At 44.4% G+C, this 27,992-nt stretch overlaps 3 protein-coding genes across 10 annotated transcripts; 2 read left to right on the forward strand and 1 right to left on the reverse strand.

Annotated features, from left to right (window-relative positions):
- The first annotated feature begins 22 nt into the window (after positions 1–22).
- On the forward strand, positions 23–14,523 carry mbt (serine/threonine-protein kinase PAK mbt). 7 transcript variants are annotated; one of them, XM_003707983.3, is made up of 8 exons: positions 23–233; positions 806–1,178; positions 1,260–1,656; positions 1,717–2,130; positions 2,219–2,751; positions 2,834–2,987; positions 3,067–13,126; positions 14,421–14,523. In XM_003707983.3, the coding sequence occupies exons 1-7, from the start codon at positions 227–229 to the stop codon at positions 3,226–3,228; spliced, it is 2,040 nt and encodes a 679-aa protein (XP_003708031.2). In that variant the 5' UTR covers positions 23–226; the 3' UTR covers positions 3,229–13,126; positions 14,421–14,523. The 7 variants fall into 7 exon arrangements, with proteins under 7 accessions (XP_003708031.2, XP_012151517.1, XP_076391877.1 ...); XM_012296127.2 differs by lacking the exon at positions 23–233 and adding an exon at positions 318–459; XM_076535762.1 differs by lacking the exon at positions 23–233 and adding an exon at positions 627–695.
- LOC105663928 (Regulator of cullins 2) lies at positions 6,944–27,879 on the reverse strand. The gene is made up of 2 exons (XM_012296125.2): positions 27,436–27,879; positions 6,944–8,471 (listed from the first exon to the last, which is right to left on the reverse strand). Exons 1-2 carry the CDS (start codon positions 27,587–27,589, stop codon positions 8,293–8,295), a joined length of 333 nt encoding a protein of 110 aa, XP_012151515.1. The 5' UTR covers positions 27,590–27,879; the 3' UTR covers positions 6,944–8,292.
- Tret1 (trehalose transporter 1) lies at positions 15,466–27,111 on the forward strand. Of its 2 annotated transcripts, XM_076535767.1 has the most exons (7): positions 15,466–15,570; positions 19,246–19,719; positions 22,659–22,784; positions 23,785–23,908; positions 23,982–24,155; positions 24,259–24,638; positions 24,718–27,111. In XM_076535767.1, exons 1-7 carry the CDS (start codon positions 15,481–15,483, stop codon positions 25,297–25,299), a joined length of 1,950 nt encoding a protein of 649 aa, XP_076391882.1. In that variant the 5' UTR covers positions 15,466–15,480; the 3' UTR covers positions 25,300–27,111. The 2 variants fall into 2 exon arrangements, with proteins under 2 accessions (XP_076391882.1, XP_076391883.1); XM_076535768.1 differs by lacking the exons at positions 15,466–15,570; positions 19,246–19,719 and adding an exon at positions 21,764–22,355.
- Positions 27,880–27,992: the final 113 nt, after the last annotated feature.

Below are 27,992 nucleotides of genomic sequence, written 5' to 3' on the forward strand. Positions count from 1 at the left end.
ATGAAGGACGTTTCATTCGTAGTTCAAAAGATTCTTATCCAGGAGAAACAGCATATTTGTATAACGCGTGTAAATTATGCTGATCGTAAATCAGTGTACATTTTCTTTTCGAATCGCGATCGGCAATCGCTTTCTCTCGACACAGTTTCCTGTGCGTTACGTTCTTCGTGGTAATCTCGGTGCAGGTGCTACCTCACGCACATTTAAGTAAATTGTCACGAGCCAAATGCCAGGTAAGATTCGTAAGCTCTCCGCGCGGAGCGCCGGTGTGTGAACGACCTGTCGAAACTCTAAATGCCGTATTTACCTATTTTAATAACTCGACAATTTTATGTTCCGACGTTATTTCAGTTTTGGTATTTTTTGAAACGTTTCAACGTTAACGAAAAACAACAAGCACTGGAAGATTTAACCAACTGTTTAAAGAGATCACTTTTAAGGCGGTCGCATTACGTATTGGTAGGCGTTGCTGTCATTTGGCTTCTCTTTCGTCTGTATTATTTTCCTTGAATTTTGGGCAAAAACACATATTCTAAATTTGTTTTATATTGAAATTGGTTATTGTTAATAAGCTTTGAGATCTTGTATTCGTTAATGTATCAAAATTAATTTTTGGAAAATAAACTTTTTAGAAAAAAAGAAATGACAGATTCGAATGTATTTTTTCTTATAATCGTCCTTCTCATTTGAAACAAGTAACTACATATTTTTTATGATTATACATATGTCTAAGTGTATGTGCATGTTGGAATTAACATCATATTTGATACTAATTCTTGAAGTAACTTAATTTTATTTGTTACAGAAAAGGCAATGTTTACTAAGAAGAAAAAGAAACCACAAATATCAACCCCAACAAATTTTGAACATCGTGTACATACAGGATTTGACAAACGAGAAGGAAAATTCATTGGCTTACCGCTACAATGGGCTTCTATAGTGGGAAACAATCAAATTTTGAAGTCTACAAACAGACCATTACCTCTTGTAGATCCAAGCGAAATTACACCTACAGAGATTCTAGACTTGAAAACTATTGTTCGAGGTCATAATGATCCTAAAGGAAGGACCCCTATCGGAGATAAAAATACTGAAAATGGATTACCTAAAACCAGTACCGTAGCAAGATCTAATTCTCTTAGATCTTCAAGTCCACCCCGACTCAGGAGAGATTACAGGTTATTTATTTTCACTTGTGAAATTAGTACAAAGTTAAATATGTTTAGTGCTTTATTGTATTTTTATTTACATTTTTATAGACACAACAGTAATTTGCCACCATCCGTACCAGAAGGCCAAGAAATTCCGTCCAATGCTAATCAAATACAAGGATATTCTAATTTTGGAAAACAACATAACTACCTTGATAAGTTGAGACAAAACTCCTCCAATGTTGTAGGTGGATTAAATCCTCATACACAAAATATGATTCCCAATCTTCAAAATCTTAATCCAAATATGCAATCCTCTCCAAATTTAACACATTCTGGATCAAATGCTCCCAATTTATCTTTAAATTTTCAAAATTTGAGTCCTATCACAACTTTGCAGTGTCCTACGCAAAGTCCAAGTACTCCTCAGCTCACAGATTCTGAATTTCATAGATCAAATACACAAGTGACTACAGTTTCTGGCCAATACAATGGAAATATTCAGGTAATTAATGTTTATTCATTCCATTTTTAATGATAAACATTGTTTCTTCTTTTTGTGCAGGTTTCAAATATTGAGCCATCTTCGAGGGACCAACAGATAACTCAAAATGCCCTTTTGCATAAGTTGCAACCGAAAATATCGCCTGTAGGATCTATTGCTTCGCAACGTCCATTGAGTCAACTAAGTTCACACAATGTCAACAAGTATTCGCAAGTGTATGGTACACCAGAAAATTCAACCATTTTGCAATCTCATATGAAAAAACCTATTGAAACATCTCAATCGATGCATAATTTATCAAAGCCTAATATACCATCGTCCGGAAGTAGTTCGACTCCGGATCAAAATCAAAATATGAAAAGTGCTTTATCCTCAGGAAATTTAGCAGTTAGTTCAAGTTCGAATACATCAAACAAACAAACAGCGGAACAAAGGCTTACTCATGAACAATTTCGAGCGGCTTTGCAGATGGTGGTAAGTAGAGAAAAAAGAAGATTCTCAATGAATATAAAAAGAATATGGTGCATATTTAAAAGCTGTTGTTTCGACATTTAAATCGTAGGTAAGTAGAGGCGATCCAAGAGAAAATTTGGAAAACTTTCTTAAAATCGGCGAAGGTAGTACTGGAACAGTATGTATAGCAACTGAAAGAAATACCAATCGGCAAGTAGCGGTAAAAAAAATGGATTTAAGAAAACAGCAGAGACGAGAACTGCTTTTCAACGAAGTAGTTATTATGAGAGATTATCATCATCCGAATATCGTTGAAATGTACGACAGTTTTTTGGTAGACGATGAACTATGGGTCGTGATGGAATATCTCGAAGGTGGAGCTCTCACGGACATCGTAACGCATTCTCGTATGGATGAAAGTCAGATAGCTACGGTGTGTTCTCAGTGTTTAAAGCCACTTGCATATTTACATTCTCAAGGAGTTATTCATAGGGATATTAAATCTGACTCTATATTACTCACGGCTGATGGGAGGGTAAAGTTATCCGATTTTGGTTTTTGCGCTCAAGTTTCGCAAGAATTACCGAGGCGAAAATCTCTAGTTGGCACACCATATTGGATGAGCCCTGAAGTTATTTCTAGGTAATACAATTTCTACTCATTTACCAAACTATTTCGTTGTCAAATTTTTATTCGAGGTATACATATACGTTTCTCGTGTTAGGTTACCATATGGACCCGAAGTAGATATTTGGTCGCTAGGTATTATGATTATCGAGATGGTCGATGGGGAGCCACCGTTTTTTAACGAACCTCCTTTACAAGCTATGCGACGTATAAGAGATATGCCCCCGCCAAAACTGAAAAATTCTCACAAAGTAAACTACAAATAACGGTTCATAAAAATTCAGCCATATAAAAAGAAACATATTACTAATGTTTATTGTTATCGTACAGGTCAGTCCACGCCTTCAAGGCTTTCTCGAGAGAATGCTCGTTCGAGATCCAGCGCAAAGAGCCACCGCAACAGAATTATTACAACATCCGTTCCTCAGGCAGGCTCAGAGTCCAAGTATTCTAATTCCATTGATGAGAGGATCCAGGCATACGAATTGCTGACGAATCGATGCAAAGAATTAACACGGACATTGGTTACAAAAGTAATCGTGTCTACGATCGTTTTTAATTTGTTATTAGGCGTTAAACTTTAAAAGTAGATACGACTTAGAAAGATTTAAATGGCCTTTAGTCGCTAGACAAACTTACATTCCACCGCGGCCTTAACTTAGAGGCGTTAGATCGTCAACTTATAAAATGCCTTATCTACTGAGATAAGCATTATCGTTATAGAAGATATTTTTTATATCGAATTATTTAACAAAATATTGTACGCTCAAGTGCCTTCGTAATTAGCATCGTTTCCCGTTTTCCATTATAAGTTTAAGTTCGTTATTTAAATATCGACTTTGCTGTTCGTTATCTGTGAAGTTATTTACGAGATGAATATTTGACGAAAATTTTGTTGGGCGTCAATTGAAACAATGAAGTGATTTAACTGATCGATCGAATAAAAATATACTCGTAAACGCTGCTATTACGCGTGTACTTAAGGTAACGATCGAATAGTCATATTTAATTCAGATAGCGTGTGACGCGACTTCGAGCACCAAAAGACAGAAATAATTAGTGTCTAATGAGAGTACAATGCCTAAATTGATTTTGTACGATTACTAATTTTAAACAAATTAATAATTATATGTAACATTTGGTGCACGTTATCATACTAACGAATTGTGACGAAGTGGTTCAAATTATTTGACAAGTATTGAATCTCTCTTCGAGCGTGTTTAATTCAGTATTTTTTATCTAGTGCCGTCAATGAAGAGATATTTGAAGATTGAACGTACGATAAACTCAAATTAGCGTTAAAAACATAGAACTTGGTACGAAGTTGTTAAAAGTTCGAAGTTGAAGTTGTTATTTTAACTGCGCTAGTTCACAGACTTACGAGTTTAAGCGTTTTACATAATAATTAACGAAAAGTTTCGGGCTGTAGTCGTATTATTAAAATATTTTAAGATTACTCACATTGAGATCCAATGCCATTTATCTTGATCGAAGAAAAGTTCAAAGTACAGTACGGACAAAAGTAATCGATCAGGCAAACGATTTATACATATATAAATGATAATTATTTACAAAATGTAGATATTGAATATCGTTGTGCGGATAAGATGTATGTATACAAATTTTCGTGATATGACGCGAATCACGTAGCTACGCATACCTGCCATTCGTAAACTGTTTAAGCAACAAAATTCATCAAATCATCGTACTTCTATTTATGTGCAAAATAAAATGTTTTGAAGTGCTTTGCCATATAATTAAGTAACGAACATAGTAAAATAACGTTTATCCGATATAATAATAAAACAAGTCATCCACATTAATCAGGTTTCGAGGAGAAGGATTAAATGACTTGGCAAAATGAAACGTCAGAACGTAGAATAAAAGAGAAAAATTTATTCCCGATAATTTATTACACCGATAATACATTTGTACAAAAGTACCGCGTAAGATACAATAAAAGAAAAAGCGAAGTCTATCACTTTCCGTTTTACGATAAGTAATTGCAGAATATTAGAGTTGAAATTTATTATACGCGAGTAATCGTTTAAATAGCTTTTAAAATTTGCATACAACTAAAATACATGGCGGATAATAGCTTTTTTTTCTACAGTATCGCACGTTTGTAGATCACATAAAATATTAAATGTATTAAACCATCAATCGTACAAATCGTATATCGCCTTAACGATACGTTTCAATTTTTTCTAAGAATCTATGCGTTACTTTCACGATTGTTTTTACATAGTTTAAGGTATCGAAACATATCGTCTTGCGTCCATTGAGTCAACGACTTCGTCTATATTTAAATCCGGTACGTTTTCACTGATATATGTGTGTTGACATAGAATTAAAAGAGATTTTCGGACAGCATTTAAATATACAATGGCGAATAATTTGCTTTTAAACATAATTATTTATGCATAGCAATCGTTCAAATGTTAAAAAAATGGAAAACAAAAATTCTTTAATACGATGAAAGGATAATAAATGGGCGGAATTTCAAAGATGCATTTCGTTAATAACTTTTTTTTTTACTTGACAAAACGGTAAAATGATAATGTTAATTGACCGATACTTTTTCTTCAGAGATTACACGAGGACAAAGGTTTTAGCAATAATTTCGTGCCAAGTCCAAATTATGAACGTTATGTCACGTGTAATGACGTTCGTTATCTTTGTGTGTTCGATTGAACGTTGTAACACGTGACATTGAACATAACATCTAATTTGATAATTTGCAAGTAAGATACACTTAAATTTTAAGAATGTAAAAGATCGATATCGACCGTCGGGTATAAATGTAAAATCGATTCGTCTTAGCTGTTAATCGCGAGAGGCGCTGATATAAACCCGGTAACTTACATAGTGAATGTAGGATAGGAAAGAAAGGCATTTTAAAATACCGCCATCTGATTGGTGAACCGCGTCGAGCCTCCGTTTTACCGAAACGATCTTCGTTCATATCATGCCCCTGTTGCGCTTCGTCAGTGGCGCCGTTGATGTTTCTCAATCGATTTCAGCGATACATTTTCATTAATTACATCAGCAAAAAATTTTATCGCCTGATTCACCTTTGAAACATTTATACCTGTTCGTAGAAACACTAAGAATTTTTCTTGAATAATACGTACATACACGGAATTCTTTGTCGCATCGAATGCTATTTCTATAATGCTATGTTTTCGTAAAAAAACTTATAACCTTACATAAAACGAAACTAAATTTAGTTACTTTCAAAATCCTACACAAAACATTGAAAAGTAAAAAAGATTACATATTGGAATTTACGTCAAGAGAACATACGTGCGTCTCGGTATGCGACTACGTGGCTGGCATAATAAATTTCATTCTGAAAATATGTGCGTACGTGGCATCACTCTGATTGCATCATATAGAGAAACAAAACATTTCTATAGAGATTAGAAAGGGGTACGATTATCTGATATGGAATATGCATCGAATAAATGGCACTTGTATAGAACAAGTTACAGATAATCTACAGTTTTATTAATCTATATTTACTTCACATAGTCTATTACAGAAAAAGAACCAATGAAATGGAGTTTCACGGGGGCTCGACTCGGATTGACCTCGACGGCTGGTGTGTTCGCCTTTCCAGAGAAGCATGACGGACAAATTCGCGTGCCATTACGTCACTCCATATCGATACCTAACTGTTTTCGTTTCTCCGTGTACATTACGATGTACGTACACGCGTATGTGTGTCGAGATACGATGAACTGCAACACGTGTGTAATAACAGATTTCACCGAAAATTCCTAATAATCGCGGTATTAAATCGATGAAACGCTGTTACTTTCAATAGTTATCTTTATTTAACTCGATCCCCACCGTTTCGTGTGCCTTTCATCATCTAATAACAGAGAAACGCTCTAAAACGTTCTCTGTATCGCCAATGGAAAATTTTGCTTCGTCGTTTCCGCTCGTTTAGTATTGGTCACGTAAAAGATTAGCTCCGAAATTAACACCGGCTAAAAATCACTTTAAATAACAAGGAACACATTCATCCAATGAACGACTTCTGTGAAACAAATTTAACCGAAATTATTTTTAGTTCTTCGTTCGGAAGGGGCAAATTTTTAAGTTATACAAAAGAAACAACAATATCGAATCGCACAAAAATATGACATGAAATTTGAACGTACTTAAACGACTAGAAGTTTCGTTTCGAACTCACGCATCGTTTGGATATCAATAAAGTTTATTTATATTTTTTTTGTTATACAAATTTTCATCACTAGAAGTTATAAAAAATGAAATAGTAAAAGAAAGCGAGAAAGAAAAAAAGGAAAGGAGGAAGAAATATGCACGATGGTAGGACCAAGGGGAAAGGAGGTATCGCTAAGCGTATACAGTGTTCGGTATATAGTACATATAACAGTGTATACGGGCGTTTCGTACAGAGTCGAGGGACGAAGAAAGAGCGAGAACGGAGGAAGATAGCGACATAGCAGAAAGATAGAACGTAGAGAAGGAGAGAAAAAAAGGAGATACAAGAAGTGGTAGCAACCGCGAGGTCATAAATATAGGCGCTGTTATACCCTTCTCTCGTTCGATTGGTCGAGCCTCCAGACGAGCCTCCACGTTCGTGACGACACGTAACGCCAGGCAACGATCAAACGCGGAGACTGTTGTCGGGCGAAGCAAAGAGGGGAAAATGAGAAAACGAGAAAAAGGAAGAAACGACCGAGAGAAAGAAAGAGAGGGCAGATGGCGCTGACACGAAGGAAGGAGCAAAGAGGGACGAGGAGAAGAAAGGAGCGACCTTCGAGCGTTTGGATCGCGATTACACCATAGCGCATAGTACCGCATAGCGATTGTACCAGATTGAAGATAAAACATTGTACCGATTACGCTTTGTTCGAAGATCGAAAACGATAAGCAGCGAATTTTGACGAAAATGGTGAAATTTTCAAATTCGTGATACCAGCGTTCTACATAGGTGACGCAACCATTTCAAAGAACTACTGTTACAGCGCATTCGATGTAACCGAGCGAATCGTCGTGTGTCACATTACGTTGTTTAATTGATCAATATGATCCAAAGTACGCTGGCAGATAAACGCAAATTTTCATTTCCTTATTTATCAAAAATTCTACTTTATCTGTAATGTAATTCTTTCGGACAAAAAAACGGCTCGACGTCCATTGAGATCACGCAATCTCGCGATCGCGCGATAGTACACGCGAAAATGCACTTTGCGCTTCAGGATTATACGGTAAGAGCGCGCAATTTATAATGCTAACACAAATCATTGCGATACATTATAACGTTTGTTACTATGCTAGATCGAAAAAGAAATTCGCGCTTCAAACTCGAGGTTGAATTTAAAGCGGAGTGGTATGTTGGCGGACGATATTTACCGCGGCCAGCTAAACACACCGAACAATTCAAAAAATATTTGAAAGCATTAGGAATCGCGTAAAAGCATAAATGACGGATGAGAAGAAGGAATCAGAAAAAAAAAGGAATAAAAGTAATCGTAAATGTAGAGGCGGCGGCGTTGGTAAAGTTCCGCTTCCACGTTTCGGTTATTTCCCCATTCGTTGAATGGACCATTCTTGTTGACACAATGGGCAACGATTGTTCTGCTTCACCCAAAGGGACATGCAACAGTAGTGGAACGAATGATTGCATTCTCCCCAGACGACCACGCAATCCTGTCGGCCGTCGTCCTTTTTACTTTCTGCTTGGCATCGAAGACACGCGTCTGAAAATGAAAACGCGATTAATTCAAACACTTTTACGAGATAACGACCCCGTCGATAGATTTGGAGTTTTTCAAACGCGATAAAATCGAAAGAATCGATCGCTTTCTGCACATATAAAAAAGATAAAATATATGGTTCGAGATACCTTTGATACGAAAAATCAAAGAAATCATCGGCTCGGTCGGTATCGACGTTGTTTCGGTTAATTTCTGCTATATCGGGTGTTCCGAGTACACGTATCTCGGTAAAATTCCATCGCCTTATCTACCGAACGTATTACACCTACTTTGTTAGATATGATCACTAGTTATTCGATACGATTTAGAAATCATAAAAAATGAACTGATCGGAGATCAGGAGATCGTCGTAACAGAATAATAGCATCGATTCGACGAACACGTCAGTTCCGATAAAACGACGATCGAGACCGATTAATTGTTAACGACGGTTCTCGAGGGTTGCTTCTCGTTGACCCGCACCGGGGGATCCGGGCAAACGTGTCAACCGTGCCCTCGAGTCTTACGCGAACCAACTGGGCATCGGGCCAATTAACTCTGACAAACGAGTCAACTCGTCGCGGAATAGTATGTGGTTACATGTATAGATGATCGTAACGCGTAAGTCGTGCGTCGTGAGTCGAAAGTCGTAAGTCAGATATACTACCGCATCGTTGTTCCAGATCATTCTTCAGCGTTGGTTTCCATTCTTATTCCTCTCGGTCAGGCGGAGATTTCGTGCGCGATGATTCGTAAGATTCAAGCGTACAACGATTTTCTTTATTCTCCTTGAAACGTAACATCCATCTGATCCATTCTGTGTCAGACGGCCGGTCATACGCGTGTTTTCATCGAAGAGCTAATCTATGCAAATCGCGAGCAATCGTGCGAAAACGGCGGTAACTTTCCGAGTCTGTAATTTATCGATGCAACCGAATTAGAAACGGATTCGAATACGCGAACGAGTAATTACGCTCGGAAGCGGTTCGAGAAAATAATTTATCGAACGGATGGTTCGCGATAACGTACACCGGTTTTAGACACGGTGTTAACGGTGATGGGATTGCGATGGTTATCGGAATACGCCTCCGTATAGTCTGTGTATCGATCATTTCGATTCTCCAAAGGCTTCTCGAACGTTCGAGGAACACGCCCTCATCGATATCTTGACTCCGCGACGAAGAAGTACCGATCGAATGGCTCGTCGCGATCGATTCGTTAAGCAACAACGGAAAACGAAACTGACAGTACCTAACGAGAAATAAATGCTCCGAGAAGTATCGATTATTTATTCGACGGTGGATTTTGTCGAACGGAAGAAAACGGTGTTACGCTGGCGACGCGACATTTAAACCGGCTTGCGCGCCATCGTCGTCAACGACGTCTCGTACGCTATTCAATTGCTCGTGATAGCGTTTTGTCACGCATTTGCGTTTAACATGATTTAGAACGCGTTACTACAAAGAAAAGCGCCGGCGAGAGCATGCGACTGCTCGACCGTTTTCTCTCGCCGCGCTCTTTCACGTTTTCCTTTTTCGTCATCGCGGATGAAAGCCATGAAGTTTGAGCATCGAAATTACCAGGTATTTTTCCTTCGATTCGATATCAACGATTTGCTTCATCGATTAACCCCTATCGATCAACGAGTTGACCGTGTTCCGTGATGTAACGATATGCGACAATTGCCGAGGAACTCTGACCGCTGGAGAAACAGGGAAGAGAGAAAGCAATCAATCCATTAACACGAACGTTACGCGTCATGGCAAACAAATTCTCTAATATTTAATACGTCTGTTTCGGTCGGCGAAATAAAAATAAAACTTTTTTCTCTGACCACGCTTTCCTTCGATACCAAACACGATCGCGCGCGCAATTCCTTTGAAATTCCCTCCGCCTCCTGCCAGTTTTCGATATTTTTGGACGACTAAACATGACGCGAATCACGACCCTAAGTATGGTGAATGGCGTTGTGTGGTGACGTTACAGCATTAACGATCATAGGTTACGTATTTGCAAACATTCAAGCGCATCGTGTCGCATCAAATAAACATCGGTAGTCGTTAACGAAAGCGATTAAAGATGCAAAGAAAACACATAGTGTTTTTAACGATGTTACCAAGGTTGCATGTATTGCGTTGGAAAAATTACGTTTACGTTTAGGCGTCACTCGTTCAAAATCACCGCGTGTTGAATACGAGAGCGATTTTCACGATGCGACGTTGCTTCATTTCGATGATATACGGAGAATTATAGTCGATTTGAATCACTCGTAATAATCAGAGAGGAGACAGATGAATAAGCAATCTCTCTGGGCGTACCGTTGCACGTCATCTTGATAAACCCATACGAATTCTTCGAATGGAATCGTTTCGAACCCAACGAGTAGAACACGTCGCGCATCTAGAACTTTGGTCCGTCCTTTCGACGCTGTTCGGAGAGCTCTCGTTTTCGATGATCCAAACTATACCGCGTTTTAATGTAAACGATGTTCTTTCGCTGGCAGAGCGTATGAACAAAACGAATTTGCATCGAATAAAAACAAGATGAAAAAACGCTCTGCGGAAAGTAATGAAAACACAGGTGACGCAAACAAAACTGGTTAACGTTTCTGTTTTTTTCTTTTCAATATTTTTAAACCTGTATTTGTATCAATTTTTTTTTGCCTTCAATGGGCATTATCTATAACTGTAAATATCAATAGATACGGAGTTGACCATTCGAAAAACAGCAAAAATCATATGAGACGAGGAATGAACCGTCATGTCAGAAGAGCGTGTTGAACACCGTTTCTTTTCTACTTGTCGCGTGACCAACATTGCGCATAAAAAACGAGCTACTGCAAAAACTAGAAGACATTTAATTCGACATTCGAACGCAACTGCTTGGCGAGGAAAAAAAAAGGTAAAGGTGAAGGTAAAGGTAAAGGTGAAGGTAAAGGTAAAGGTAAAGGTGAAGGTAAAGGTAAAGGTAAAGGTAAAGGTAAAGGTAAAGGTAAAGGTAAAGGTAAAAAATGAAGAATTAGAGGCGGAGATGCAAGATAGGTGTACGTGCGCGCAGGCAGGATCGAGGGCGACTGTATACGGTCGCGACCGAACGAGGTCGAACGACTGGAACCTTCCGTGAAAAGCCCAGAGGATATCGGCGTCGCGGTCGAATCGTTGGAGAAACGCAACATCGCGATTTCGTTTCCTGCTACTCGCTCGTTAGTGGATCAGATTTTCACGTTTCGTCGATGATAACCCACGCGTTACTCATAGAGACGGAAATAAAGAGAAAGTTAACCGGAAGGAGTACAAAGTTCGTTCGTTCGATAAATCGATTAAAATTAGGAAATCGAGAATCGAAAGAACGGGTTGTGACAACTCGTGGCAGAAACGTTCTTTTGCGTTTTCAATCTGATAAATTTGCGTGAGAAGCCGCAGAATAACGCGTGGCTCCGCGACGCGAGGTGGATGGACGGGACGTACGGGACGAGACGGGACGGGACAGGACGAGACAAGACGAAACGACACGACACGACACAGGGGTTGGCGAGGAGGAGCGCGGTGAAACGATGCGAAACGGGTCGTAGTAAGGCGAGGTGAGGTGAAACGAGACCAAGCGGGGCCCCACCAACGGCGCGCGCCCCAGGAAAGAAGGCGGCGCTTACGACCGACCACACCGGACTCTATATAAAAGAGACAAACCCCCCGATCTGATTAGCAAAGTTCCAAACACGCGTAAAAGTGCATTTTACTTACGCTTTAAACGGCCTAAGCTTTCGTGCGTCACGAGTTATCAACGCAACACAACGAAAACATAGAAAATAAATTGAAAAGAAACAAGGATCACGTGGTTTAAAAGGAATTAACGCTGCATCGGCGTTCGACGATCCAGAGCATCGAAGCCGATAACTATTGAAGAAGAGAAGAAAAATCGTGTTACACACCATACACGTTCGTTCACTCTGTACAGGCGCAAAGCAAAAATCGACGCGTAGACGCAACGTGCACGAGAACGAAGCAAGACTAACGAACGAGCAAACAGCAGATAACACGGCATATAGAGAACGGCACACAGCACGCGCGGCATCCCACGACATTGTACGAATAGCAACAGAAGGGTAGCGGTGGCGTCATTGGTACCGTTTCAGTAGTGGTGGATTGTTCACGTGGCATCGTTTAGGTTCTCTGATCATTCTCCGTCGAGTCACGCGAGAGGGTGGTCGCGTGTAGATACGTCGGAAAAGCAAGCCGGAGAAAAGAAAACTCGCACAACACGTTCGAGCTGTTCGAAAAATAGACCGCGTGGCTCGCCTCAATCGATAGAAGTCGTACGCATCGAGACATCGGAGACAACGATTCGATTTACGCTCAAGCCACACCGTTTATCACGATAACACGAAACACTTGGTACGACAAAGCATTAACGGAATTTTCCTGTCGAATAGTGGAGGATCGATCTAAAGATCGGATAGAAGAAAGTCGTTGACGGATATCAAGAATCCGGCTGACAGGCAGATTCGATTCGTTTCGGCGCGGTTTTGCCTCACGATTGATCGACGAAATCAACTTAACGAGATAAACATTTCGAGGCATTCCGACAAAATGTCCAATTCCCAGAGAAGACGGATGATGCAGCCATGGCCGCTGTTCCTAGTGCCTTTTCCAAAATCGAAGGTAAGACCACGCTAATCTCACGTAACGCGCATACGATCGCTCGTAATCGACAAACCAGCTGTTCTCCGCCGGCTTCTTTTCGCCTGCCAAGATAACCGTGTTCCTTCTTCGTTCTGTCTTTCTCTTCGAGACCGCTCTTTCTTTGTTCCTTGCACGTTTCTTTCCACAATTTGTACTCTCACCACCTCGCTCTCTCGCTCCTCTCGAGCTTCTGGAAAGTTCCACTACGCGTGTTCGCCGGCGCTGTCACTGACGGTCGTTGGCGCTGCAGATACCGCCGGTACCGGTGTCGATATCCATACCGGTGCCCAGTGTCATTATCATTGTCGTCGTGGTCGTCAACGGCAACAATAACGACGCGCTCCGTCACGATGCGTTTCCCTATTTATCCAAACTTTTCTTGTTCGATATTGTCCAAAAATATCGTGCGTCGTCGTCATTTCCATGCTGCGACCATGACGTTAAATCTCATCTTTTACACGTCCACCTTTCCCGCGTTCAAATATTTCTATTACGTGTGTACATTCCTGGTCCTTTCCCTTTTCCTTCTAGGTCAGAATCCTCTTTTCGTTCTTTCCTTTCGTCTAATTTTATCGTCTACGTGCGTGGAATTTATCGTCCTTCCGACCTCTCGTTTTCTCGTCTCGCTTCTCTTTCTTCTTCGCTTCGCAGCTATCTTTATTCCTGCTCCCTTCTCTTTTTTGACACTCTGCCCCTCCGCCGACTAAACTATCTCTTCACCGTCGTTCGTCTCGACGCTCCTGAAACGCTGCTATCCACTATCGTTTGCTTTTCCGCTTTTCTATCCATCAGCACGCACCGTTTTGTTCTCACGGAAATCTATAAACGAGTCCACGACGTCGGCGGAGTTTTTTCCGGACGTACGACGAGACATTTATCTTTTGTACGCGTACTTTTCTCGTTCGAATTCGGCGCAATATCACACTCGCGTCGTCGCGTTAACTTCGGAATAGTACGTTTCCTTTCGTTCGGAAATTATCGACCGCCAGGGTAGAGCCATGCGCGAAAACGTGGTTCGAATTCAAACACGATTTGTTTCGTTTCAAACTAAGTATCTTTCGTAAATTACTCGTCTGTTTTTTTTTCTTTCTTTTTTTTTTGGATCGAACCGAAACTGTTTCAACGATACTCGCGAGCGTTCGGGTCGAACAATCGAGAAGTTCGCGTCGTCGCGCCGATTAATTTTTGGAACGCGATTCGTAAAATGGACCGTCGTCACCGTTCACGTACGAATTTGAAGAAATGCGAATAATTTCGAAGTTTGGATTTTTAGGACTCGTCGTTCACCAGAATCGTCGACCGACGTGTATCGAAAGATGGTATAAATTTTGTAATGCAAGAAGAAAATTTTCAATAAATGGTATTTTTTAACCGTTGTCATTAGTTTCTAAGTATTTTCGGACCTGCTTCTTCCATACCATTCACACTCGTCGTTCTTGATAACTCTTGTTTTCGTTTCATTTATTTTTTCGCCGCATAATTCGTTTCATATTCGTCCCGGGAGATACAACACCGATAGAAGCCGGCATTCGTAATAGACGTCGCACGAGAAGAACCCGTTTCGAATAGCAAAGCGCGCCCCGGTTAAATAACTGGGCGCGATTACTATTTCGAGCAACTCGCCGGCCGTTTTCGCGACGAAGTTCGTTGACTAGCTCGTTCGCTGTTTCGAATCGATTCGGCGAAAATACCGTGTTCTCCGTTTGATCGAGAACGAAAAACAACAGCGCGTTCGTTCTAGAAACCTATCACCGTTTTATCATCGCACGCGCTCGTTCCGGTCACGGTGCTCGCACGCGGCCGGATAAACGAAACGTTTTTTCGTAACTTCGTACGTACATCGATCGCGGGATTCAGCGTTTGTTGTTCATGCTCTATTTGTTAAACAAGCAACGCGTATCGACTCGTAAACGGGACAAAGAATCGTTCGCGGCGGACAAAGGGCACGATAACGAGCGACGATACGGTTTGGGTATGAAAGAGAGAAACGAGAACCACCGATTGCGAAGAATTTTCGGGACGAAACGGCGCGATTAGATTCGGAAAGAAACTGCTCGATGCGCAAACGAGTAACGAGATTCGGAAGTAATTATCCTTGCGGCGAACGGATGCGGTGAATCGCGTCGGCGATGACACTGCCGCGAAACGGCGAGAAACGGGGCAGAAATAGGGAAGAATAGGTAAGACGCCAAACGGCTTAAACGCGTTGATAACGCCGGGAAAGAGTCGTATATCGCGAATAGTGACAGGCTAGATATCGAAGATTACCGACTCTATCTGGTACTCCCCGCTATGTCGCTTTTCCTACCATAATATATATTTCGGCCAGCAAGATGTGGGCATTGCAGTCGACTTATTTCTACGTTAATTGTCACGGACGCAGCGCTAAAATGCTTCGTCAGCAACGAGTGTCTACGCCGCTGGTACGTCACTATTGCTTTATGTTTACCGCAATCGTTTCGAACTACTGTCTCGAACCGAGTAAAAACGCGCGTGCTTAGTTTCTTCTTTATGGCGTGTTCCGAAGACGGATCTCCTATCGGAGATCGTTCGAGCGTGAGGCGCATCGAAGATTCGTCGCTTCGAGGAGATACCCAGCCTCTGGTTTTCGAGCGAGAAAGCGTCGAATCGAGAAAGCAACGGAACGCGCGTCGCTGTGCGACGCCAGAAAGTTCGACAGGATTTCCTTCGCGCTACGTGGCGCTTTTTTCTCAAATATACGATCCTTCTTTCGTTTCTTTTTTTCATTTCTTCTCTACGTAAATCAACCGCGCAACGCTCACGCATTCGCAAGTACGCACGCACGGATAACCATTACCTATCCTTGACGATCGATGTCCCTGATCGTAGCTTTCTTTATGTTTGTTTGTCTCTCTCTTTTTCTGTTTCGCTTTCATTTTCATTTTGTATGATAAATAACGTACGATGACCTTCGTCGAATATTTGGAGAAACGTACGATTCGTCTTTATATTTCTCGTTCCGTTTTCTCACTTTTCGATCGAGGATTACTTTCGAGTTCGATTTCTGCGCTTCGCGAGCTAGACACATCTACGGACATGGTACATGATAGAGGAGTTTCGCACATCATGGACTCGCTCGAGCGTTTTTCACCGCTTCGAACAAATTGATGCGCGGTACTGGTCAACCAGCAAGGAAGCAAAAACAGCGCAGCTTCGTTTTTACGACGCGTACCGCTAAACTTCGCTCTTGCAACGAATTCACGGTCAGGCCAAGATCGATTCCAGCGCCTATGAAATATTTCTCGGAATCTAATCGATCGTAGGTTCCGCTTTCGAAGCTGGTCGGAAAAACAACCGAGACCGAATAATTCTGATCGCGTAATTCGCGCTCGAACAAAATTAACTCTATTAAATAGTCGCGATAAAAATGAAATTGGAGCTGTATCGGAAACTGGAGCGAATACCGCGAATTATAAAGTTAAAACAGTGGGATTTTAATCGAACATGTTTGCTTCTTACGGCCCGTGCTACGATCACGGATTCGTTTCGCGCGTTTCACGGTAGCTGCGAATGACGCAATTCTTTGCTGCGTTTGCAAGATATTCGGATCGATTTTCGCACGCGTTTCAATTTCGACCAACGTTTCGCCAGAACGTGCAATTTTTCTTTCCGACGACCGCGCCTTGCGTAGTTTTCTCTTTTATTTTTCGAACGACGCGGAAAGACAGGAGAAAAGTTTGTACCCGAAAAGGAAGAGCTAATATCGGCGACGATGTTTTTTTTTTACCGACGTTCGAAACGAAAATAGCGTTCGTCGAACGGTCCAGACTACGAGAACGGACGTTAAAAATATATATGGTGAGCGCGCGAGTAGCGCGTTCTGGAAACGTAATGGCAAATCTAATTTCGAGAACGCGTTCAACGAAGGCTTACGTAATTTCGTTGAATCGTTTTCCGAAACTCGGATTCGTTCGTTACCGCCCCGTCCCGGTTATCGTACTTTATTCGCGATGCAACGTCTGAAACACGAGATTCAGCGATTTCGAGAATCGGAACGGTGCGGTTCTTTCCAGATGCGATGCCGTCGCCGAAATGCCGACGAAGATATTCTTACGGGATAAATTAACTCGAACGATAACAGAATCGCGTATTCTTTGATCGCGTAGGCGACACGCGCGACACACCGCGAATCCGATACGGAACTCGATTCTCCGTGTTTGGTCGGTGCAAAACGCTCGCGTTAGATAGCGCCACGGTTCACCGACGTCGAGAAGAACTCTTCGCAAGTTCCAGGAATGCGCAACGTACGGTTTTCTGGAGCCGACTGCTGGAAAGATTGGGCGGCTCGCCACTCACCGATATTTGTCAAATGGAAAAAAATACCTTCCTTCTTCTTGTTCTTCTTCTTTAGAGGATACGACGAACGAAGATGCGTGGAGTACGCCACGACCTCGCCACCGAGAATCTTCGGCAATGTATCGAGGACAATCGGATATCGAGGAAAACGAACGATATCGGTGCCGCCCAAACAAAAAGATAGCACGCGTAAACAACGGGACGCTTGACCCCGAAATGCAAACGGCCTCTGGACGATGACGAAAACTAATCAGCAGCCGATTACTCGGATCTCGACGGCGTGATCGCGACACGGAGTCTAGCGAAAATGGCCACGAAAAATAAACGACGCCGAATACGGTGGTCGAGCGACGAAAACACGGAAGAAAGTCGAGATAAGAATCGATCGCGTACGAAATCGAACAACCGGAACGATGGTACGAAACAGCACGAAAATTACCGTATAATTCACGAAATCGAAACCGCCGCGATCTATCGAAGTAAAACTGACCGCGTATCGGAGGATCGCGTACCCGTTGAAAATGGAAAACTTTTATGAAACTTATGCGACGCGACAGATTCGACCGTGTGCATAAAGACAATCGCGATTATTCGCCAACGCGATAGGAAAGCGATTATTTGCAAATCTAGGCTGACCCGAAATTGCGCTTTCGTTTTCAATTTTCAACGGAAATCGATAAATAGACGAACTATGGAGAGGGGGTGGATAATAGAAATAAAGAAAAGGGAGAATCGCGTTAAAGTTAAAAGCGTCGGACGAACAGCACGGAAAAACAGCGTGCGCGTGATCGAACATGAGCGTCTAACGTGATAATCGATGCGCGAAAAATTCGGTCGATTCGGATAGTCGGAGGAATGATCGTTTCGGGGGAGGGCCAGGACACTGCGGCACGCGGCATTTTGTGTACGTGCGCGACTCGACCGAGCCGCGGGCGTCATATTCGCCAAAAGTAAAAAGACACACGGTTTGGTCATGAAGTTCAACGCGGGTTATCGACGAGCAGGGTAAAAGTCATCTGATTAACGTCTAAGAATCACGCTGGCTTCTCGTCCCTCGCTTTTCGTCATTGGTGCGTTACGATAATCGCTGCGTTCTTCCTTCTCTTTCTTTTGTTCGGTATTATTTTGCTTCGCGCCATTATCGGTAAACGAAACTAGTATAAATACTCCGGATCCAAGTTTCATCCCCTCAAGATAGTCGATAATTCTGTACGGACACTGTTTTCGCGCGTTCCGCGAGATCGATTCTTCGTTTGTTCGTTCGTTCGTTCGTTCGTTCGTTCGTCTTAGAAGAACGGTGTACCGTGTGCTTTCGTTGACGTATCTGGACATTATTTATATAATTCGTACCGAGGTGTACGAAAAAGCTTGACAAAGAAAACTAGTAGAAGTATCGTGAAATATTGGTTGGATCAGGCTGTACGGTTGCACGGACACGAAGCGGACGATCGATCGAGGATCGCGTAAGTTCGGTCATCGAAAACGACTCTCGAATCATCGTGTGCCGCGCTGTTTGTTACCATATCATGGACCAAACGCATTCGAAACTTCGGACTTTAGGGAGAAAGAATATTTGCCGACGGGCTAAATGACGGGACAGTTGGAACGATCGAGGAAAAACTGGGCCTCGGAATTTTGGGTCCGCTTGATCCCATCGGCCAAATATATTCCTCCCTACACGCTATGCGCTAAAAGTTCTTTTTCGTCCGCGGAACGCGACACTTTCCGCGACAGGACGAACGCGATCGAGAAAGGTTCACGCGTTGATTTTCTGTTTTCAGGAGCGAAACATCCTTCCACGATATTACACGAAGGTGCCGTCGGTCGCGAGGTCGACCACGACCAATTCGAGCATCAACCTAGACTGCTCGTCGAACGCGACCCTCGCGACGAACGTCAGCCCGTTCAACAGCCAGACCGCTCTGATCGCGGAAAAGAAGGCGCTTCCTCCCGGTAACAACGTGGCCGACGCTAGTACCAATCACTATTATGCGCAGAACCTGAGGAATAATCACCAGAAGGCCCTGAACGGGTCTCGCGTATACGATCCCCTCGACAAGGATCACGATCGCGATTACAAACAGCTCGATCCGTTGTTGAACGACGAATCCCCGTTCGTGGGGGTCGTGGCCAACGAAAGAAAAATGAGTTCGCAGGACATCAAGATGAAGGAATCGGCGAGTACCGGCAAAATTCGTGGAACCATGAAACCCCTCCCGGATCCTAAACCATCGATCATGCATTACGCCAGTCAGGTAATTACTCTTTTTTATTTACACGCTCGAATCTACAGTGGCTTCAAAACGTTTCCACGTACCGCGCTAAGAGATAACTTTTTTTCTCAAATCGGACCAAACGACGTGATATTGTGTGAAATAATCTGCACTTTTGTTACGCTATTCCAAATTTTGCGACGTTCACGTTCGCGAAATATTGATCGCGATTCCATTCGACGAGCAAATCAATATAGTGGTACGCGAGCGACTCTCCGCGGTAGCGTAAAGGAGATTTTCCTTTGCGAAAGACGATTACGGAGGAACCGATAACGGAAAGAGCGTCGGTAGTATCGTTTTCGCGCGGTAGCGCTTTCGAACTACGTCGACCAACGAATTAAAGTAACGCGAGAAAACGGCGGAGACCTCGTACGTTTCTACTCGCGTACCGATCTCAAGGATAGCGCTACCGAGTATCCTTGAACCATTTTTCAATTTGCCTCGACTCTGTAGGATCGTAACTCTCGACGCGAAACTCGAGTCAACGTCGCGCGACGACGAAAACGATCGCGGTCGCGACGCCGACGAGCCTATCGAGCCCGTCGACCGAGAGAACGTTCGTCGAACAAGGTCGGGAAATTTTTCAAGATTCGTTAAGGAATTCCGTGCGTCGATCGCGTTCCGCGCGTCGGACGTTCCAAAGGAATCGTTCGTTTCCACGGGAATCGGAATTTCACGCAAACGACCGCAAATCGAATGCCAGACGTGCTTTTTCCGCCCCGTTCGATCGAGTTAATCTCGCGAGAGCATCGTGATCTTAACGTTTACGACATCTACCTTGCGTATAGTCGTATTCGGCGTTGCGCAAACGATCGTACGCGAATAAACATCGCGGACGCGGCACGATACGTTCGATGTTATGAAAGCTCGTGCCACGCGACCTGTCGTTTTTATCTCGTAAAATTCCAGAATGTCTCGCGTTCCTCCTTCTCTCTTATCGTTTCCGTCGAAGCGGCCGTCAAAAGCGCGCACCGCCGACGTCCTTTCATTCTAGTCACGATGCTGCGAATTCGTCGATTGCGATTCGAATCAACGATTTGGCCGACGATTTGATCACGCGAGACGCGCAACGCCAGAGGATAGAAGGTGCGCGCGTAATTTTGCTCCACCGCGCGTTGCGACGAAAGACGAGCAATTACGGAAAACAAAAGACAAATGCATGCATCGTACGCGTGCATGCACGTTTGTGCCCGTTGACTACCGCGACCTTGCACGCTTCTGATAATAACCAACAACTTCATTTTTCTGTACGTACATGTGCGGCTGACGCGATATCCCGAACCGCGTTGAACGATCGCGACAACTGCTCGCGACCCTCTCGCGAACTTGGACATTCCGGCAGAAATTCCAGATGATCGGAACCGCGTTCTTTTCCCTTTCTCGTTGTCGAACTCGATCGACGGCCGAACTTTCCGCGAACCGAATCGAACCGGAATCGAGGCAAATCGAAGCGAATCAAAGCAAATCGATCCGAGGCGGATAAGACGGGGGAACGAGACGGAAGAGTCGCGGTACACCGCGTAGTTGGTTCGATCGCAAGAAAGGAAAAGAAGAGCAGCGCGGCGTGCTTCTGCAAAGGGGATTACGCAACGCGAAAGAAGGTCGCGAGTAAGAGATCGGAGGCTCGCGTCGATTATCTTGATCCTTCCGCGAGATCTCGACGGTCGCGCGATCCGAGTAAACTGGACAAATTGTGTTTCGTATCGTTTCGAGAGCGAAACTCGTGTTTCGGTGAAACGCAAAACGGGTTCTTGCTCCTGTTGGCGGTTTTCGGGTCACGTTACGCGCTCCCTTTTCCTCTTCGCGTTTCGCTGGTCCATCGAAATTAAAAGAGAACCCCACGTGCCGCGAGTCACGAAGGAATGGCACGAGTTACGCGTTCACGCGTGTACGCGAGAGCGTCCCCGCGCGCGCACACACGCACGCTTACATACGTATAATCATCCGATTCGCGGACAATGGATCCTCGCGGCGAGCTAAGAAGGGATAGTCGCGGCCCCCCAGCATCGTTCCCCTATATAAACAGGGAACCACCCGTCGGTCCACGAGTGCCAATAGCGTGTCAACATAATACGCGATCGACGTCGACGACAGCGACGAGACATTGCGTCGGCGACCAAAACTACGACTACGATCGACGACTAGGAGCACGGTGACGAGGACAGTCGCGATCGAGAAAGGGTTGTGATCGGAGATCGCGAACGCGTCGAGACGTTAACGGCCAATCGAGGAAAACAGAAACGCGCCTACGGTATCGCCCAGTATCGCGATTCGATTCGATCCGGTACGATCGTTTCGCTCGTTTCGAGCGATACGACGGATAAATTGTGCGGCTAACTTCTAGTCGATCCAAAGATCGTTTTTATTCGCTTCGCGTAAGATAGGCTGACATTGATACGAGTGCTCGCGACGCCTCCGCGGAAGGCCTCTCGGTCGACCCGAGCCCCGGATTGTTTCGCCGATTTTGCAACGACTATCTACCTTCGACGTGCGTTCATTCTGTCCTCCCATCTCCGTCTATCTCGACCGTAACCATGAAGATTCTTATGCGAGCCGATACCCATGTGAACATCGAATTACCGGGCAACGCGCCAGTCGCTAAATGCACCTTCACTCAGGTATCGACGACAAAAATACGTTGCGTAATTTGCTTATTAATCTGCTCCCGTTCGATTTCGTTCGCGAACCGCTATCCGAATTTTTTTCCTTCCCTTTGCCTCGTCTAGCGTTCGTCGCGTGCCTAACCACCGATCGACCTTTCCTATCGAATATCGAGAGAGATCGCGTGTACGCGATATCCTCGTGCTCGTCGTAAACATCGAGGAGTTTAGCCCGTTTCGCGAGCGTAACCGCGAAAACGCGGCGTTACTTTTTCGACCTCGATCGTTAACGTCCCGTTCATTTCGATCGTTTTTTTTCAGGTGCTGGCTGCCTTGTCGGTGTCGCTGGGTTCCATGGTGGTCGGTTACTCGAGTTCCTACACTTCGCCGGGACTAGTTTCTATGCAGAATAATGCCACGACCTCGTTCGAAGTTACCAAGGAAATTGTAAGTAAAACGAACACGATTAAACGTCTATCGGCTATCGAAGGAAAGATTCGCGCGACGCGACCACCGCGTCGGGAATCGTCGGCCCGTGACGCGCGTTATTGTTTGAAAACAAACGTGCCTCTCGAACGGAATCGATTCTCGTCATCTCGAATATTCGAGCGAAAGCAGAAACAACGTTATCCGAATTGCGTTTTTCTTATCCGAAGTACGAACGAAGGCCAAGCGTGCAAGACAACGCACGTTTGTTTTCTAAAACGTGCCGCGATTACGCGACCACTTACGCTAGCTTCTTCTCCATGACGCGACGCGGAGCATCGTCGCGTGTTCGATAACGGAAACAGGAAGCTCGCTGTTTGTCGCCGGACTCTTTGCTTCGGATCGATCCGCGGTACCTATCGATTTTTCGATCGACGTTCTCGACGACCGAATCCCAGTTACGCGCTATCAAGAATCGACGATGGGAATCGAAAGAGGTCAACGCTTGATTGAAAGTTTAACCTCGAGTGCGTCAATAGGGTAAAGCCTTTGTATTCCGCTCGTAATGCCGTCTTTCGATCACGATCCCGCGCCTTCATTCTCGCTAGTCATTGGCTGGTCCAGCCTCGACGATCACGAGTCGCGATTGGTCGTTTCGATCGAGTCGAACGCAACCTTCGACGTTCGACGCGGAGGCGCGTCGAGGTTCGGTCGCGTATCGATCGGACTACCGATTCTTCCTGGCTGTTTCCGCGTTAATCGATACCCTTTCCCCTCGCCCCTTCCTTCCTTCCTCGTTCTCCCTTCTCCGATGCCGCTCACCTCTTTTCGTCCCTCCGCGGAACCTGTCGCGGCCGCGCACCTTAACGATTTCCTTCCTTTCTCAGCATTTCCTTTCTTTTTTTTCCGTTTATTTATATTCGAAGGCTATTCGCGCGATCGATCCGTAACGACCGGCCACGAAATCGTCATCGATTTGCGCGTATAAGCGAGATTTCGCTCAACTACGTTTCCGTTCCAGGGTATGTGGATTGGCTCGATCATGCCGTTGAGCGCGTTATTCGGCGGTATCTTCGGAGGCCCGTGTATCGAATATCTCGGCAGAAGAAACACGATCCTGGGTACGGCTCTGCCGTTTATCACGGGTGAGTTTACGCTCGCGTTTACGATCTAATTGCCGCGATATCGACTAACGAGAGCTGCATTGATTCGTTACAGCTTGGCTACTGATCGCGTTGGCGTCCAATGTCGCGATGATCCTGGTCGGTCGAGCTCTCTGTGGTTTCTGTGTCGGCATCGCTTCGCTCTCGTTGCCGGTCTACCTCGGTGAAACGATACAAGCCGAGGTACGAGGCACCCTCGGTTTGTTACCGACCGCATTCGGTAACACAGGTAAGAGTTTGCTTCTGTTTTTTTTTCTTTTCTGCTCGACGAGTCGATCCGGTTAAATCGATCGACGAATCGCTCACATTTGCTTTCTCGTTGCTCCGTCTAGGAATCTTGATCTGCTTCGTGGCCGGAATGTACCTGGATTGGAGAAATCTCGCGTTACTCGGTGCAAGTTTACCGATACCGTTCATGATACTGATGTTCACGATCCCCGAAACCCCGAGGTGGTACATATCGAAAGGTAAAACGAAGAAGGCGCGAAAGGCGTTGCAGTGGCTGCGTGGCAAGGAAACCGACATCACCGACGAACTGACGGCCGTCGAGAAGTTGCACGTCGAGAGCGAACGAAACGTGTCGCAGGGCGCGTTCATGGAACTCTTCAAGAGAAATCATCTAAAGCCGCTTCTCATTTCTCTCGGTCTAATGTTCTTCCAACAGTTGTCGGGTATCAACGCGGTCATTTTCTATACCGTCCAGATCTTTAAGGTACGCCTCCAGTTCCCGAATTGTCGGTCCCGCGTCGAGCAGCGAAAGACAAGGTGGTTAATCGTCGAATCGTTTACAGGACGCAGGAAGCAGCATCGACGAGAATCTCTCCACCATCATCGTGGGCATAGTAAACTTCATCTCGACATTCGTGGCGGCAGCCGTGATAGACAAGCTGGGTAGAAAGATGTTGTTGTACGTAAGCGCTGTGTCGATGTGCATAACGTTGTTCACGTTCGGCACGTTCTTCTACGTGAAAGAATTGGGTTCGGACGTCTCGGCGTACGGTTGGATACCGCTGATGAGCCTGATCGTTTACGTGATCGGCTTCTCGTTGGGATTCGGTCCGATCCCGTGGCTGATGATGGGCGAGATATTACCTGTGAAGATTCGCGGCTCCGCCGCCAGCGTCGCGACAGCGTTCAACTGGACGTGCACGTTCGTCGTGACGAAAACCTACGAGGACATGGTGTGGCTGATGGGGGCACACGGAGCGTTCTGGCTGTTCGGCACGATCGTCTTGATCGGATTCATCTTCGTGATCGCTTGCGTGCCGGAAACGCGCGGCAGATCTCTCGAGGAGATCGAAAAGAGATTCACCGGACCGGTGAGAAGAATGAGCGCAGTCGCGAACATGAAACCTATGCCCATGGGCTGTTAACGGGTCTTCTTCCTCTTCTATCGATAGCTAGCCAATCAATCCGTTCGTTCCCTAGGAAATCGTGTCCGATCGCCTTACGAAACGAACGATTCGTATAGTTCCTTCTTCCTACCGATAAGAACGAGCGACTCGAGACGATCAAAATCGTCTTCCGGATCGATTCTTTTTCTCTTTCTTTATCTCTTCCTTTCTTTTTCCCACAAACTCGGAATTCGAACGCGATCGCTCTCTGCTTCGATCTTATCTCTCTCTCTCTGTCCCTATTGTCTGGCGCGCTTTCTCTTACCCTTTTAATAGTAGTACGCGGTAACTCAGTTTTCTACATGCTCCCTTTCGCGCTTTAAACGCGGAGCGCGAGCATCCCGAAACGGACTAGTTTTTTCCGAGCTCGAACAAACCGCTTTCGAATAACTTTTCCGCGCTGGAAGAGAATCGCCGCGCGAGATAAAGACGGAGAGCGAGGACGAGACGAAGAAGAGGGAAAAGAATCTGGCTAGTTCGGCTTGTACGTACTTATTGTTAGGAGAGAAACGCGATCGCCGAACGTTTAACGAGGTAGTAGCGAGCGACGCAACGATCGATGCTACGAGTTACGATGCGAGCGTAACCAACGAAATGATCGGTCGATTAGACGTTGCGCGTAACCGTTATTTTTCTAATTCGATAGTTTTACAGGGTCTACCTCAAATTAGTACTTTTACTAAAGGTATACGAGTAGGTTAAAGATAAACGACGAGTGCAAATTATTCGGTTAGCATACGCGTGCACGGATGCGATCACGCCGTGACGCGTCGTACTTACGAGAAAATAACATACCACGTATACGTGGTGCCGACAACGAATCAATAACGTCATCGTCGAGAACGAACGGTTTTCGACCAACGCGACGACAAATTCCAGCACGTGACTATGTCGGCCATCGAATTTGTACATATGTAGTTATATCGATTCGCGTTAACGAACAGTTGCATCATCCGTCGTCGAATTAAATCGTAAGTTATAGTTGGGAAACGCAGATAAAAATAATGCGCGTCTATTTTTCGATCGATGAAATTGTCGAGTGGCGAGATGACGCACGCAGCGACGAACACCGCGAACAAACGATCCGTGAATTCGTGAATTCGCGAAATGCACCGACCTTATCTCGTTTTCGTCGATTATCGACGTATAACGTACGGTGGTGACGCGCGATCCGTTACGTCACGCGTGCGTGTAGGCTTTTATTCGAAATATCGTTTTCCCCGTTGTTTGGAACGCGTCTAGAAGAGACACGATCGTCGATGTCGTTGTAATCCATAAGGACCGTTATGGTCGATTTGAATCTCAATCGTACGCGCCACACCTTTCGTCTTTTTGCTCGCACACTTTTTTCTTTACGATTTTCCTAGCAACCGAGCTGTATACCGCTCTCGTTGCTCCGACGAGAAAATTCATTCGTCGTCGCGATAGCATTCCGAATCTCTGTACTAGGACGAAACGAAACGAGCGTCGCGAAACATTCCTATATAAGTACGGTTTAACGTACGATCTCGGGCAACTATATCGCGAGCAATACGCGTTCCATCGAGATTCGTTTCGAACGTCAGCTTGGACGAGTTTACCCTATTTTGATAGGTACGCGCTCGTCCAACCGTTTTTACCTTTATAGCGTTGTTCGTATTTATCTGACAAACATTTGTACCGCGTGCCACTCGGCCGTAAGGGGCTTGCCAAATTTCTCAACAATTCGATGAACATATCTTTAAAGTTGTACTACTCGCGTTAAGTTTGTATGTAAATTTGTAAGTTATTAAAGTATAACGTTTGACACGACTCATATTTTAATCTTTGCCTTTTCCTTCTGCTCCGACAATTGCCCTCCCGCTTTTAAATCTCGTTCCGACACCTCCCACCACTATCGATCGTACTACTCTTCCGTGCGCACACGGTACTTGATACGTCAAAATGCACGACCACGCGACGCGATCGCTCTTCGGTTTGACCGAACGAACGTTTATACGTCAAAAGACGTTCGCGTAAACATGATTGCGCAAATAACAATAAGTTCGACTTTTTTCCACGAGAAAAACAAGCGAGGACAACTTATCGAGAAACAACGTTCTAACCTATGAATCGCGTACGATATTATGCACTCACCCATTACTTGAACTCGGCAAATAGCGCAAGTGTCACACTCCACGTCCCAGCTCCACATGGCCACGGCGTTCCATTTCTTCAGAATAAACAGTTTATCGTTCTTAACGTTGTCGTTATCGCCACGGTCTCCAAAATCTTGCTCCGATTCTGCCATTTCAACTTTTTAGGTTAGAAGCGGCAAAGCAACGCGAAACCTTTCTAGCGAATCGAATGTCTGCGATCGCTCGATGCCTCCTGTCTCGAGATCTCTCGTTTCTGCAGCACAGCTTACGTTTACTTGCCTTTGTCCGCACTTACACAATATCGTCGACTTTATCGATTCCACAATCGCTAGACGCAGGATCGAACACGGCCGATGTCGATCTTTTTTCAACTTTTCGATAACGTAGATCGCATCGAATTTATTGAACGATTCGAAACAACCGCGGGTAATACACTTTTGATGAGTTCGCGGTGAAAAAAGACGAACGCGTCGTGACATCTGGCGAATGAATCGAGCGTTTTTGCCTACTACAAAATTGACATTGCCGATGATTGTCATTGGAAACGGTACTTAT

The sequence above is a fragment of the Megachile rotundata genome, chromosome 9 (assembly GCF_050947335.1).
Source record: "Megachile rotundata isolate GNS110a chromosome 9, iyMegRotu1, whole genome shotgun sequence".
Classification (NCBI taxonomy): Eukaryota; Metazoa; Arthropoda; class Insecta; order Hymenoptera; family Megachilidae; genus Megachile; species Megachile rotundata.